This window comes from Akebia trifoliata, chromosome 16 (genome assembly GCF_017979445.1).
Source record: "Akebia trifoliata isolate Shusen 1 chromosome 16, ASM1797944v1, whole genome shotgun sequence".
NCBI lineage: Eukaryota > Viridiplantae > Streptophyta > Magnoliopsida > Ranunculales > Lardizabalaceae > Akebia > Akebia trifoliata.
This window is the reverse complement of record NC_141390.1, coordinates 26,487,514-26,503,732: the sequence shown is the minus strand read 5'-3', so window position 1 is coordinate 26,503,732 and position 16,219 is coordinate 26,487,514. Positions and strand designations below refer to the sequence as shown.

Here is a 16,219-nt window from a genome sequence, read left to right as displayed (position 1 = left end):
ACTGTTACTTGTTAGTACAAGAGAATGTGCCTACGGCACAGGAATCCTCTTTGGGATTAAAAGGGTAAAAGAGAAAAGATAGTAAAGGTAGACAGGTATTATTGAAAAATGAGAGAAAAAAAAATAGAATTATTAGGATGGAGGAGAGAAAAGACAATAAAGTGGGATTGCGTGGACCATTTATAACAATTCGAGTTTTATTTATTTTCTTTTTTGAAAAAATTCAATTAAGAAAAAGGGTCAAATATTCGTTCAATGTGAAAAATGCGGCACATACTTTATTCTTGGTTAATAGATCCCATATAAAAAAATTAGAAATAAATAATTTGATATATTTCAAAAGGGAGTCAACCTATATAATAACATAATCATCATAATCTAATGGTTTTCAAATTAGGGTGAACAATGACTCTAGAATCTAGAATACATGGCATACATGTAATATATTAGAATCCAAAAAATAATTAACTCCTCCTCTACTTAGGCAATTGAGCGAACAATTAGGACACTTAATTATCAATCTAAAAGTTCAATAAAAGATTTACAATATTCTAATAAAATTCTTAATCGTATAATTCATTAAAAAGATTTGGACAGTTAGAAACATCTATATCTTCTAAAAATGAGCTATATGCAATAATCATCATTCTTATTGAAGTAGAATGGAAAAATAAGATTCAAGTTGTTGATCCAAACATTTAGGTTTGGAATAAGGTTTGCTAAGTTCCTAACCATCCAATTTTTGACATCTTTGGTTAAATTGCTGATCCAAGACTAGTCGATTCTACGAAACGATGAAGCATTTTGTGGTCACTTGGATGTGTAAACGAGGTCTTGAAGCACGTATACTGTTTGAAGAAATGCTTAAGAGAAGGATTTTTCGTCGATAAGATAATGTAAATGGATAGCTTTATATGATCATCATAATCATTTGATATTCATAATGCCACTCCCAAATTTAACTTCTTGTTACAAATCCTATCATGTAGAATCTCATGCTTGAAGCATTGTTTTATTAGGTGAAATGGCTATTCGATGAAGATGCCAAAATCTTCTTTCTTGAATTGTTGAAGAGAGGTAACTTTTGACTCTCTTGATTACTTTCTCCTCATTTTTTATTTTTTGGGTTATGTGCATTTGAGTGTTCTGTGTTTTGATGGATTTTGGATTCTTGTTGGATGAGTGAAGGTTCTTCAAGTATTGAGTAATTGAATTTAGTCTCCATTCATTAAAGGGAAGTTCGTAGATTTTATTGCCATGAAATTCTCTCAACGTCGACCTCTTTCCCAATCTCCCTGTTTTAGTTCTTGTTGTTGGTGGTGGTGGTGTGTGTTGGCTTTAAGTGACTATGTCAAAATTCTCTATCTTTGTTGCTTCGCCTCCCAGTTCATCTCTTCATGGCCATGGGTTTTGTTTGTTCTCTCTTTTTTTTTTTAAATGGTATTTTATTTATGTTGGTTTCTATGATTGAATTTTAATGTTTACATTTATTTATTTATTGTTGTATGATTGAGGACATGTTTACTCGTTACACAAATCTTCTTTATTATGATAAAAGAGTGTGTAAACTTAATTTTCTTTGTTTATTTGGATTGATGAATTATTTTTCTGGTCAAGTCTTTAGTTAGTAACTTCTTCCATGTTTTGTTATTTTTTATTGAAGAAACTCCAACAAGAAATCACTACCTTTCAACAACAGTATCAGATGACAGAGGAACAACTAAGGTCTATATGTTAACACCGTGCCACTTGTTGAAGAGAAAAGTTTGATGTACACCCCAAAAAGACATGAATATTTGACCAAAATCGGTGTGTAGCTCGAAAATCACAAACCATATCAACAAAGTTTAAACATCATGTTTTAGAAGCAACTTTTTGGGAGCAAGGAGGTTTGTGTATGATTAACACATTGAATGGCTACAAGTATCTCATCAGTCTCAACCATCTTTGTAGAATGCCCTCATATAGTCAAATGATTTAGAGTCAATGACAGCATAAGAGCCGCTTCGTCTGCATTGGTTGAGTTTTCCCCTTCAAGCAGGTTCTTGTTGGTGAGAAGCTCTTTTGTAGGAATACACAAAACCTCACCAAACTCAATTGTCCATGAGTTGTCACTATTATATTTAACCCGATGTAGTGTCTCAAGGGGTTAATCCAATCTTGAAGGAAGCAATTCTTCCATAAATTGTAGAAAATCTTATATTATAAACACTACGTCATAAGGCGCAAAAAGCGACAGTAGTTTTGCAGAAAAAACGACTGCTTCAAGCCGTCGTTTTAAGCGACGGAATCCAGCAGTCGCAAAATCACTGTTTTTCCGCGACTCAAAGCTACTTAACGCGACTCAATGTGATTCAACGCGACTCAATGTGATTCAACACGACTCAACTCTTGACTCTCACTGTTTCACGCACAAGCAGATTGTTCGACTGTCTCTCTCTCTTACTCTCACTCTCAGATCGATTATGAACGAAGAATCGAAATCAATCGACTCTCTCGACTCTATGTTTCTCTATCGATCGATTTTGAACGAAGAATCGAAATTAGTCGAATCTCTCTCTCTCTCGATCGGATTTTGAACAAAAATCTTCGATCCTTCGCTCAACTCTCACTCTCAGATCTCGGATTTTGGCTCTTTCTCTCCATCTCAATCGGATTTTTAACAAAAACCTTCGATTTTTTGCTCGATCTCTCACTCACAAATCTCAGATTTTGACTCTTTCTCTCCATCTCGATCGGATTTTGAAGAAAAATCGTCGATTCTTCGCTCGATCTCTCACTTATAAATCTCGGATTTTAAAGAAAGATACTAGGGTTTTGAATCTGTGGTCAGACGCAATCAGATTTCAATTTGTGATTTTTAAGGTTGTTTCGATTTGGTCTGAACTCGAGAAGAAGATTAAAGTGATTTCGATTTGGTTTGAACTCAATGAATTTTGATTTTGATTTCGTTTGAACTCGATTTGGTCTGGACTGGAGAAGAAGATTAAAGTGATTTCCTTTTGGTCCAATTTCGATTTGGTCCGAACTGGAGAAGAAGATTAAAGTGATTTCGTGTTGCGAGTTTTAGGGCTTTGTTCGATCTCCCCCTTTCAAATCATCTTAACTTACCTTCGATCTTTTGAATTTGAAGCGAGTTTCTGCTGGGTTTGTGATTGAATATTCAGGTATGTTAAAGCTTTTGATCGAATCTCAGATTTTCCTTAATAATTTTAGAGTTTCATAGATTTTCTTTATTTCAGATAAAAAGAAATTGTTGTGGTGTAATTAAGTGCTACTTTGATTCCAAATTCATGAAATTGTTTTTGAATTTAATTTACGAAACATTCTTTCAACCTCCAATATATAATTGACGTATAATGAAGAAAGAACTCTGATAAGGATGATCAATATAATTAAGTGTAATAAACAGTGATGATTGTTTGTCAGTATGATTTTTAGAAGATAAGGCTGATCAACATTATTGAGTGTAATCATACAGAGACTTGTCTGCTGCAACCCTGTGAAACACTCCACGTATGAACATATCTCCCAGGATATAAGATTACAAAAAAAGACTACACAGATGAGCTTTTTTTTTTTTTACTTTGCATGAAAGAAAAGCAACAAAGAAGAGTGATGGATGACAAGAGAAGAGCTATACCGTACTTTATTCTAACCATCACAGTTAATAAAGATACTCCATTATCCTAGGATTATGGTTGTAGTAGGGTTCATGCTATGATTTCCTTTAATTGCAAAAATAAATTTATTGCTAGATTTTGAGGACATCTTTTACTTGCATAGGGCATGATTTGGCAAGTAGCATGTATTGGAGAAATCCCTAGAATGTTGTGTAGCCCTTTAAGTGTTCTTAAGAAACATCACAATGAGTTTTCCCTTCCTAATTCTTTCATTTTGAGTAGAAGTAAATACCATTCTATCAGAGTTATGTGCTTGAAATTGATATTTTCTTCATATTTGAGGCGTGCATTCATTATAGACTGTAAATGAATGTTTCATGTTTATGATAAAAGATATATGTTCTTGTTTAGGTCCCCAAGGGCCACAACTACAGAAGGTGCTGGAAAGGTTGACTGGACTACATACTGCACCAAACGTTATTATTGGTGAGCTAATTCTTTATACTTTCACCTTGCCATCACATATTATGAATAACCTTCACTTTTGAACATGGATCATATTGATTCCAGTTAAGCTTTTTATTTTCGTTTCTAAACAAACAGAAACATGCATCAACCACGTAGATGTCATATTTTCCAATTCCAAAAAGTCTAAAAATTTCTGATCATGCATATCTGATAAAGGAACTTTGCCTAACTTTCTGTTTTTGGAAGGCTGTGAAACTAAGGGACCATAAAGCTTAGTTTTATTCCATGATACACATTGAACTTCCTCAGTCATAGTTAAGATATAGTTGTCAGTTTGTTTGTCTTAAAAAAAACTTTATTAAGTTGTTTTCTTCACTCAAAGGGCAATATAGTAATGATTGCAATTTTCTATTATTGAATAAAATAGAGGAAAGTGGGATTTATTTGTTAATCCCTTCCCTAATTTCACTAGTCTTCCTCTCTTATCATTTTTTCTCAAATCATTTCCTTTGAAGTGGTGCCATGGCAGTTATCCTAGTTGAAGAGGTTAGGGCTTCATGGCTCCCAACTCATTAACTTTACGTGCAATAATCCCCAAGAAGACTTAGGTGCCAACTTTTAAGTTGGTTAAGTTTGCAAGTGTTTATATCATAGACTGGCTGGTGAGTGATTCTGTAATTACTAGTCTTGTGAGTGAAATAAAGCCTGAGGTAGAATCACCCTATGTTCCTTTGACCTGTTTGGTCATTCCTGCACATTGAGTCTTGGGAAAAAACCTATTCAAGCCCTTGTCTCAGATATTGGTAGTCCGGGGCAACCTCTCTATGCTCCTATTGAAGCTTCAATGGTCTGAGGTGAAACTCTGTAGTCCAGTGACTCTGTTCTATCTTCTGAATGCTGGTCTTAGGTAAAACTCTTAAATAACTTGTGCTCAAGTTAAGAGTATGGCATGCAACTCTTTTAGGCTTTGGGAAGGTTGAATTTTGGGCATATGTGCACTTGCTCAAAATGAGCAAATGAATTGGCTCGAGGAGGAAGTAAGTGTCCATTGTGTCTTGCGCCGATCGTATTTGTCTATTTGATTAGAGGTAACTGTCACAACAGGCTGTGGCGTAGGGTGCACCTTATCTAACCAAATAGGTGGCTCAACCTCGTCCGGGCTTGTTAGCCAAGAATCGATATTGTTAGCAACTACTATAAAAGGGAACATCGGGTTTGGTAAGGAGAATGCAACAGATGCCAAAATCAGGACTGCTATTGAGCTTGCCAATGCTGCAAAGTTCATCGACAAGTTACCAAAGGTGACATGAAACCATTTTTATTTGTGAATTAAAGCTTTGTGCGAGGCTGACATGGTTGCATCTTTTAGTTCTGACTTGGATGAGTGCTAAAGACATTAAAGCTCCAGCCTATTACATGACCAAATAACATTTAAAATCTTGATTAAGCACGATGTTTAGTCAAAAAGATAAAATGATTTCCCTATACAATCAGTTTCTTTTTTTTCACAACTTTGACTTTACGGATAAGATCCTATAGCATTATCATTTTCACCATCAAAATCTTATCTTAAGGGAATTTCATCGCATGATATCAGACTGCACATGTAATGTACACAGTTTCTTTTGCATAAGCAAATAAATGTGTCCCTACACAATATAGAATGTCTGCGACATCATAATTATCAACACCAATATCACCAATCAAGCATAGCCAGGAATCCCATATAAGCCCCTAGAAATGATTCAAAAATTAGATAAAGAGATAAACCTAGACCTACTAAGACTCACCAAAATTCAACCCATTCCAAAACTTCGAACCCCATCAAAACAAGTTCAGAAACGTAAAACATCCAATTTTTTTGTAAACCAATTTTGATGGAGTTTGAAGTTTTGGAATAGGCTGAATTTTGGTGAGATGATCTCCTTGTCACAATGACCATCCTCACCAAAAATCAGCTCATTTAGGTGAGTTTTGGTTTTTGTTATGTTATTGATCAAATTCAAACTTTATTTTTATTTTTATTCATTTATTGCTAGGTTCACTTGGAATATCTTGAGGCTGATGCCGATATATTAGTAACTTCATCATATCAGGTACGTACTTAATCTCAAAATATACATTTACTCATTTGAATGCTCATTGTTCTATAGCAATGATATTTGAAAGTACAATTATAATGTATTGGTTAGGTTCTTATCAGGGTCCAATAGAGGCCATAGACAAGGGTTTTGAGTCTACATGGTCTATTGTTCTACAACTAGACCAAATTGAATAGAGAAACAAGACTTGTTCAGCTCACCCCAAATTTTTGTGATAGTCCTTTGATTATGATCTATGTTCTACAAATTTTCTGGATACTTCTGTCAGTCTTTGAATCATTCAAGTTGTGTTTACTTGATTTTGTTTGAGGGTCTTTACCAATGGAATACTAATGTTTTTTTTTTTTTTGGTAAATTCTTGATAAATGTATTTTTTGGCATGTAATAGTTTTACTGGGAATTTCACATTGCCAAACCTTTTGTTCTGATTTCACAGGCAACGATTCCAGGATTTTTATCCAGGGGCCTATCTATTAAAGAAGGGGAAACATTACTACAAAAAAGCGTCAAATTGGCTCTTGAAGCCCGTGATGGGTTCTGGGATGAGATGGAAAAGATTCTTGAACATAGGTATAACCGTGCTTTAGTTGCAGCATCTATTGGAAGCTATGGAGCTTATCTTGCAGATGGTTCTGAATACAGGTCTGTGTTGATCCCTTCTTCAAACTTGTGGGTTCATAAACACTATTTATGTTATTCATATCTTACAGCAACTTCAAACAACCTGTTTACTAAAATCAACTTTCTTCAAGAACTGCTATTGGCTCCCCAACTTTTAGTTACTACACTCCAATTAAAAATAAAGAAAATAAGTCATTGGTTGGGAATGAGTAATAGTTGGGGTGCCAATAGAAGTTCCCTCCCTTCTTTTTTTTTTTTTAAGGCTAGGTTTCTATTTTTTGGGTTTAGGATTTTGTATGAGCCCAAATCATAGTTGTAAACAACTATTGAAATTGTTTGAATGAGTGTTATAATGTTGAGATTATAATTTGAGCCAAACCTCTGTAATGTTTTGTGCTTTAATCTTTAATTGCTGTGTGAGACATAATTTAGGAATTTGGGGTGTGATAGGTAAAAGTTGGGGTGCAATTTTTTTTTCTTTTTCTTTTTTTCAAACTGCATCTAAGCTTATGCAACATGCTCGTCTCTTATGCTTCTAGTGGATGTTATGGACCGGATGTGAACTTGGATAAGCTGAAGGATTTCCATAGACGACGATTGCAAGTCCTTGTGGAAGCAGGTCCAGATTTGCTAGCCTTTGAGACCATACCCAATAAACTTGAAGCTCAGGTTTGCTCTTCCAACAGCTATCGTTTGTATATTTCTTTGGTCTCCAGTAGATACAAAATGATTATTTTCTTAAATTATTTGCTCCATATATGTTTCAAAGTTGAAAAAACTACTTTAGACAGATTCTTTTTTATCCTTTATCTTCTTAATTAATTAAACCTTTTATCTTGTCATCATTGCAAGTGTCCTCATATATCATTATCCCTTTTAGCTTGATGTGATACACACTTATCAGAGTGACTTGTTTTTCTCAACCATCTTGCACTATGTTTATGTTTTGAACCAATCAATATTCTGTTACTTTTGGCCCTCTATTTTCCTTCCTCTTTTATTTTGAGATTATCTATTCATAGTTTCTTATAAGAAGTGGAGCTCTTATTTGAGTGAATGTAAGAAAATATGTTTTATTGTCTCAACTAAAAAGATCAACTCACATCTAGGATCAGCTAGAACTCCCTTATGAGAAACTCTGATGAAATAATTGAGGCTCTGCATTGTCGCAACTTAAGCTTTAAGCAATATTAATGCATTCCTGGCGTGCTTTGTGCAAGACTACACATAATACTTGTGACTCTCTACTAATAATGATTATAAATGGGATGTGGAAATTTCTTGTCCTTCATTTGCTTTATTTTTGTATGAGAAATGAAATCCCTTAACCTTTAACCAAATAAAATTCTGCACATTCCTATGCTCCACAGTAATGAGTCAGGACGGTTCCAAATTTTGCTTAGTTTCCTTAATCAATTCCTATGTTCTTGAAAAAAATATTAGGAGTATTATAAAAAGTGTGCGAAACCTAGCCCCGCATGGGGTGCTGCATTTGTAATTGTCTTAGCTTTAAATCAATATTTTGGCAACAGTATGGTTTTTTCGAACTTCATTTGTTATTATTTTGATTTCGGGAGAGCTACCACAGGCCTGCATTGAACTGCTTGATGAAGAAAACATTCAAATTCCATCTTGGATTTGCTTCAGCTCTGTGGATGGTAAGAATGCTGCCTCAGGAGAGAGCTTCAAGGAATGCCTTGATGTAATAAACAAAAGTGACAAAGTGAATATAGTTGGAGTAAATTGCACACCTCCTCATTTCATAGAAGGCATCTGCAAATTTAGATAGGTTACTGAATTTAAATTAACTATTTATCGTTTGGAAGTAATTGAAATCAGATCAACGTGTTTATTTGTAGTCTTTTTTTTTTTTTAACAAGAGTTCTGTTGTAAGAAACCATATGTTTCAAGTCTTGTGAGAACCAAATTCTGTATTAATGCAAGATCAATCAATATTGAAGGTTTTATTGGAGAACCAAATGGAGCAGAGTCGTAAAGCAGAGAGGGAGATGATTAGTATCTCACAAGAAACAGGGCTGATTATAGATATGAACACTGATCTTGGAGAATAACCATCTACTTCGGTTGGACCAGTTGATCTTGATTGTATTTGGAATTATTGAAAAATTCTATAAAAGTAGAAGAAGAAAATAAGAGCTTCAGTTACTATTAATGTCTAAAATATATGGTGTGTATAATTTTTATGGATTGAAATAAGATCAAATTAAATATTTAATCTTACATCTCGATGAAAAAATCTTTGGCCCACTGCCAAGTCAGCATAGAATTGTGAGCAGTGTGGAACGAAGTCAGTTTAGAACAACTTTATTTTCAAATTATGAAATCACAATTTATTAATTATAAATTGATAAAAACGACTGCCATTAACAGTCGTTTTTTCCAATGGACTAAAGCCGTTGTTTTTTTCGACGGTCATTTTAACGGACTAAAGCCGTTGTTTTAGTCGACGGTCATTTTAACGGACGAAAGCCGTTGTTTTTTTCGACGGTCATTTTGACGGACAAAAGCCGTCGTTGTTTCCGACTTTCTTTGACAGTCGCTTTCTAATCGCGACTGCTTTTTAAACGACTGCGCAAACGACTGTAAGGGCAGTCGTTTTTGTCCAAAACGACTGTTCAAGACAGTCGTTTATCTCTCAGTATGACGTAGTGAAAGTTTTTTCCAATTTAGTGTTGTAACATTTTCAAGCAAATGTAACTTCTATATTATTTGATATATTAAAAATCTTAAGACCTATTATGTTGGATTTGGGCAACAAATAAACCTAAAGACCTATTTCGTTTTTTGTTTCTTAGATCTTGTAGATCATTTTGTATCTTTTCTATAACTAACAACTGTCTGAGGCATTGGAAGTGAGGAATTTCATCCAACTAGGGACTCATTCACAAAATTAAACTGGAAGGAGCCAAGGGAAAATCTGTCTGAACAAAGAAAATTGACAAAGTCCCCAGGTATGATAATGAAGAGTTACTTCACTAAGCACATGTTTTAGTCCCATAAACCAGCTAATTGATTGTTAGAATATTATTTATTATGAAAACATGGTAGAGTAAACCTTGACCAATAGGAAGAAATTCTAGGATTTACTTAATGTTCTCAAGTTAATTAACTGACACCTTCTTGGTAAGTGAATAAAAAGTGAAAAAAAAAAACAGACACTAAGGGGCTGACTGTATACCCTTATTTTCAGCGCTTTTGTATTGTTAGTGTCTTTGTTTCACTAAAATTAAGATGAGTCAGATGATCGGAGGTTTGCCTTTAGTTAGAAGTTCATTTAGTTATTAAATCATGTTTGGCAATGCTTGAATTCTTTCTTTTTATAGAAATTGTGGAGGATATTTTTTGCTAGGTACCAAAAGAGGACACGTGACACCTAGGGATTCAAGTCAAGTACAGAGATACAAGGGTAAGCTCGGTGACTCGGTTACAAACCAACCATGGGTTTGGATCTTGGTTGGAGAAAAGTAGGGAATAGATCAAAATGAATTAAATCGTCCCTCATTCGGATCATCCATTTGCAATATCAACACATATTCCGAGGTAAACACGTGGCATCATTTGAAGAGGGTTCTTTTCCTTTTTAATGTAATAACTAATTTAGGTAAGGGTAATCTCAATTGTATCCTAGTAAGGGTTAGAACTCTTTTAAGGCTTTTCTATAAATAGGCCTTGAGGTCATTGAAAAGGAAAAAAGGAAGGTAGAGACAAAAAGGATGGAAATAGGCCATGTAACTGCGAGTTTGATAGTGGAACGGCTCCTCGAGCCCGTGGACGTAGGCACGTTTGTCGAATCACGTAAACAATTTATTTTCTATTTCCTTTTTTATGTTTTTATTACTATTTTGCGAATAAAATGTGAAAATCGTGATGGAGGTTGATTTATCCCATAATCGGCCTCCACAGAAATATTACATGTTTGACCTAATTTTTAACGCTTGTGCTCACCTCGTTCAGAATGTTACCCGATACTTGTGGGTCTGCCATATCTTTTAGGTGTATCTATGTTCTTACTTGATCTCATCTCGTAATATTGGTACAATACCTAGTCCGATGTAGAGTAATGATTTGGACAGCTTAGTTTTCATCTTCCAAGTTGTTGGCTGTTTTATCTGATTCAGTGGTCAAATTTCTTTCTAATATAAGGCTACATAACCTAATGTATGAATTAGTTTATGTAGATTTTTTTCTTGGTTCAAAGAAGCATGGAATATTTGGTGGATGAAAATTGGGTAGGCTAAGGTTATACTTGTTTCTTAAACCATTTTTATTGAGATGTGGTTGGACACTTCCATTATATATATATTAAGGGTCGGGTTCGACTGACTCAAGAAATTTGGCTCAAATTTTGACATAAAATCTCGTCCAGTCGTGTGTAAATATCTTATGATAAAAATAATGATAATGTGGCAAATTTTATGAGAAAGATTTGTTGGCTCGGCTCAAGCTATCCAAGCCGTCAATAAAATATATTTTATTTAGCTATTTTGGCAACTTCTTCTCCACTGTTCTCTATCTCCTCTCTCTCCGTACTCTACTTTTTTTTTTGTCGATTAATGGGGGGTTAAGCAGACCCCCAACCAGAAAAAGCAAGATTACAACCTATCATAGGCATGCCCAGAAGCATCTTTACATATAATGTCTAACAACCTCAGAGGGAGGTCCCTATGCTCAAGAATAACTCTACCTGAAGAATGAAGGAGTGAAGCAAGAAAGTCGGTAGCTTTGTTGCATTCTCTGGAGCAGAAGGTGAAACCAATTTTTTGGAAGTGACTCCCTTTCGTCTTAATGGCTTTAACAAGCCTTTCCTCTCTCCAAGGGATTGTTCTCTCCCCCTTAATGCATTCGATAGCCACTTTAGAGTCGGTTCTGATCTCTAGCACTTTGATGTTTTCCTCTTCCGCCATTGTCATCCCCTTCAGGATTGCTTGAAGCTCATGGTATAAGACTGTCTCTCCTTGGTTTTGCTCCACTAAAGCTTTCACCTTCTTGCCATTGCTGTCTCTGATAATAGCCCCTTCTCCTCCCCTGTCACCTTTTAGAGACCCATCGGTGTTAAGTACAAACCCGTGCTCCGGAGGCTTGGTCCATATGCATTTCAGAGGCACTCTCTCTCTCTCTCTCTCTCTCTCTCTCTCTCTCTCTCTCATTTACAACGTTCTCTTTATGTCTTCCTACCCCCTTCGTCTTTTACAAACGTTGATCTCACTCCTATTTCCGTTGTCTACAAAGCTCTACCCCCTTTATCAATTTTCTTTCTCTCTCCATATTATATTCTCCACCTCTCTCCCTCTATGAATTATAGCTAATTGCTTTTAAGTTATACTTCTTTCTTTGAATTTACATGATCTATGTTCATGATGTTATGGTTAGATTTTCTTCCATCAAATACTAAGAACAACAAATTGGGTATAATTTTTGGATACCTTTAATTTCATATGTTATTTGAAAATTTTTTTTTCTATAAAATATTTAAAGTAATTTGATCCCTGTTTGATCAATTAAGTAATTTTTCTTTAAGAAGGACCACTTAGCTAAGTGGTAAGACTTTGTGGAGGTTGTTCCCAAGGTCTTAGGTTCAAACCCTTTGAACCCCTTCTTATGTTGGTTTGGGTCTACCTTAACCCTTCTGACCTTTCAAAATAATAATAATAATTTTTCTATTCAGATTACTATTTGCTAGATTAAGCATTTGGGCTTGATTACTGACTTTACTAGTTATTTGTGTAAGATTTAGGATAATTCTATTAATGGCTAATCTTCGTATCTTGCTTCGCAAATTTTCTTATTTTTATTAAGGAATTGCGTTGAAGTAAATGCTTGAAGGGCATTCCTAGGTTTGCATTTGGGAATCAAGTAAGATGGTTCCTTTTTTTTTTCTTCTATAAGTAACACTCAAATATATTTTCTCATTAGTGTTGGTCTATATAGTTCTAACTAAATCCTTTGACCACTTCTTTATTATTGACTCTTACTTATATGTTTTGTCTTGAAAATGTCCATAAAATATTTTAGTAACTAAATTAAGATGGTCTCTAGTGATTGAAGACTAGACAAATGAAGCCAAAATGGGCGTTCAAGTACACATTTTGTGTAAGATATATAGTTAAGCAAGTTTGTACAAATTTGAGAACCTCAAATGAATTTTTCTTACATGTTCTATAACCATGTGTTCTATTTTATTTTATTTTAATACAGTTCTAAGTGTGGATATCCAAATTTCATTTGATATGATATTTAGCTTTGTTGCAATTCAAAATGTTAACATGTTGGGTTGATGAATTTGTATTATTCCACTGTTCTATCTTACTTGTTAAGAAAGTTTAGTAGATGTTTTAATATGAAGTGAACAGAAAAGTAACTTTATCTCTCTTATAGGTTTCTTTCTATTATTCACATAGAAAAATGAATAATGATGGGATTTCAGAACAAACAAAGAGAAGTTGTAGGAATGAAAAGTCTTAGTTTTAAATGAGAAGAATGGCTTAGGTGATGATTCTACTATTAATAAGAATGTTCAGAAAATAGATGTACCATATGTGGGAAAGTTTTTCAATTTGATAGAGGAAGCAAAACAATGCTATGAAGAGTATGGTCGACAACAAGGTTATACAATCCGAGTTCGATCTTCAAATAAAATCTGACATAATATAAATGATGTGACAGAAGTTAAATTTGTATGCTCATGTGAAGGGCATCATAAGATAAAGATTGAAAAAGATGTGGGAGAAACAAGAAGTTGTTCAACACACATAAATGGGTGTATAGTGTGTATGAGGATTACAATCACCAATAAGTGGAGAGTAGCAATTTTTTTCGAATGATTACAATCACAAACTAGTTTCTCCCAATAAGAGGATGCACATGAAGTTCAATAGACAAATGCCTAATACAGATAAGGATTTGACGGAAGCTTTTAATAGAGATAATTTACAAGTGGGGAAAGTTTCTTCTATATTTGGTGGGAGTAACATAGGATTTGATAATAGAGATTGTTAGAATCATTTGCGTTTAGTTAGACATAGAGACTTAGAAGTGAGATGCACAGTCATAACTAAATTATTTTCAGAAGAGGCAAATAGAGAATCCTCAATTTTTTATGCCATCCAATTTGATGAAGATGGAAGAGTAGTAAATTTTTTCTAGGTAGATGCACGATCACATATGGCATATCACCAATTTGGTGATGTTATCACCTTTGATACTACATATAAGACCAGTAAATAAGGAATGCCATTTGCTACTTTTGCGGGGGTGAATCATCATTATCAAACTATACAATATGGCTGTGCACTTTTACAAGATGAAGCAAAGGTTATGTTTTTTTGGTTGTTTAATATATGGTTCGAGGCCATGGGAGGAAGACATCCAGTATCTATCATAACTGACCATGACATAGCCATGGGAGCAACTATAAAGAAGGTTTTTCCCACCACACGTCATTGTTTATGCCTTTGGCATATAGAAAAGAAAATTGGGGAGAAATTGTCACACATATAAGTTTGACTTTAAGATTGACATGAGTCAACGCATTCATAATACATATAAAATTGAAGATTTTGAAAATAAATGGAATGTTATGATAGTGATGTATGACTTGAAACAAAATGACTGGTTTGAACATCTTTATGAGATTCATGACTCTTGGGTATCGGTATATTATCGTAGTGCTTTTTTTTCCGGGATGAATACAATGGGCCATAGTGAGGGTGTAAATGCCTTTTTTAATAGCTTTGTCTCTTCTAGAACAAACTTGAAGGAATTTGTGATGAAGTATGAACAAGCCTTAAAAAAGACAATTGATAAAGAAAATGAGCAGGATTATATATCAGAACATAAAGAACAAATTATTAGGGGGAATAATTTTTTTTGAAGCATGCGGCTAAAATTCATACAAAAAAGATTTTTGAAAAGTTTCGTTGTAAATGAGAAAAAGTAGTTTGATACAGAGTCGAAGAACAAGAAAGCAAGGATGGATATTGTACTTATCTAATTACGACTAAGGTTGGTATTTTAGAAAAGTTCATTGTGAAGATAAAGTTAAAACCATATGAAGGCTATTGTGAATGTCATTAGTTTGAATTTACAAGAATGCTTTGTAAACTTTTAGTAAAGATTTTTTCACGTCTTGATGTGGATGATATTCCAAATCACTTTATTCTGAAAAAGTGGATGAAGGAAGCAAATAAGTTTAAAGTAATGGATACAAGTGATGAGTTAGTTACACAAGATAATCATGAATGTCAAGAAACATTGAGACTCTCTCATATTTGTCGAAGAAGAATCCAACTGGCATGTATCGCTTCAACATCAGAACATTTATATAAAATTGCAATAGAAGGCATTAAAGGGTTATTTACAAAGATTTTGGAAGAGTAAAGTAAAATGATTACATATCATGATATCAATGATGTTCTAGTAGTTGGTTCAAGAAATGAAGAATAGATTGGTACCCGTACATCATGTGAAGTGTTACTTCAAGATCCATATATGTCACAAACAAAGGGAAGGCCAAAAGATGATAAAAGAAAATAGAAGTGTAATGGAAATACTAGTAGTACAAGTAGGTTGAGGAGTTTCATTGAGATGGCATCGAACAAGAAAAAAAAACAAAGATGTGCTTTATGCAAAATTCATGGTCATGACAAATGAAATTATTCACAAAACCTGAAGAGACAAAAGATAGATTTGAGTGAATTATGTAAAAAAACAAACTTTTTGTATTTATTGTGTTTCAAAATTTTATTATATTTTATTCGATCAAGGAAAATATTTCTTAATAACATATACTATTTTTCATAGCTTTTGACAATGAGACAACAAACTTAGAATGTGATGAGTTTGATGAGTACGAAGGACGAGGATGAGGGAATGCTTAACATTAATTTGGTAAGAAAATTATTGAATTTGTCAACTATGACTTTTTATTCGACTTTTACATAAAAGATAAAATATGTCAACATACTTAATCCGTACAAAAGCTCGTGTTATTATTGAATATGTCCATATTTATATTACTGATTTGTTAATATTGTAACTATAACATACTTTGTTGTTATACTTTGTAGATGATGCTAATGATGGAGAGCATTGTGATGAAGGTGTGCGAGGAGAAATCTTTGCTTAGAGGGCTCAATTTTCTTGAGGGTGAAAGATATCATCATAATTGATTGAGAGTTTGAGTGCGCGAAAACAATAGGAGATCCACGCTTTTGATCATCATTGATCAATAAAGAAAATTTATTTTATTATTATTTATATTTAATTTATGACATTTAATTTCAAGTATGGTATTTTCTATGTAGTTTAGGACATTGATTTAAGAGGACGTGGATGGTTGATGTGAATTTAGAATTATCTCAAAGATCAATTGAATCTCAAGCTCAA

At 33.9% G+C, this 16,219-nt stretch overlaps 1 protein-coding gene and 1 long non-coding RNA gene across 2 annotated transcripts; both read left to right on the top strand.

Moving 5' to 3' along the window:
• Nucleotides 1-404: 404 nt before the first annotated feature.
• Nucleotides 405-16,213, top strand: LOC147383105 (uncharacterized). Its single transcript, XR_015173806.1, has 3 exons — nucleotides 405-896; nucleotides 1,020-1,077; nucleotides 15,901-16,213. It is a non-coding gene; the product is annotated as an uncharacterized LOC147383105 (long non-coding RNA).
• Nucleotides 3,931-8,996, top strand: LOC147383106 (homocysteine S-methyltransferase 1-like). The gene is made up of 8 exons (XM_086428384.1): nucleotides 3,931-3,985; nucleotides 4,035-4,109; nucleotides 5,178-5,392; nucleotides 6,131-6,187; nucleotides 6,630-6,835; nucleotides 7,354-7,483; nucleotides 8,403-8,603; nucleotides 8,776-8,996. Exons 1-7 carry the CDS (start codon nucleotides 3,931-3,933, stop codon nucleotides 8,601-8,603), a joined length of 939 nt encoding a protein of 312 aa, XP_086284510.1. The 3' UTR covers nucleotides 8,776-8,996.
• Nucleotides 16,214-16,219: the final 6 nt, after the last annotated feature.

Bases quoted from the DNA above. Each gene is read 5' to 3' on its own strand.
- LOC147383106 (XM_086428384.1), top strand. From the start codon at position 3,931: ATGTGCTTGAAATTGATATTTTCTTCATATTTGAGGCGTGCATTCATT. The intron at 4,110-5,177 runs GTGAGCTAATTC...CTATTTGATTAG, and splicing joins TGCACCAAACGTTATTATTG to AGGTAACTGTCACAACAGGC. The intron at 6,188-6,629 runs GTACGTACTTAA...CTGATTTCACAG, and splicing joins TAGTAACTTCATCATATCAG to GCAACGATTCCAGGATTTTT.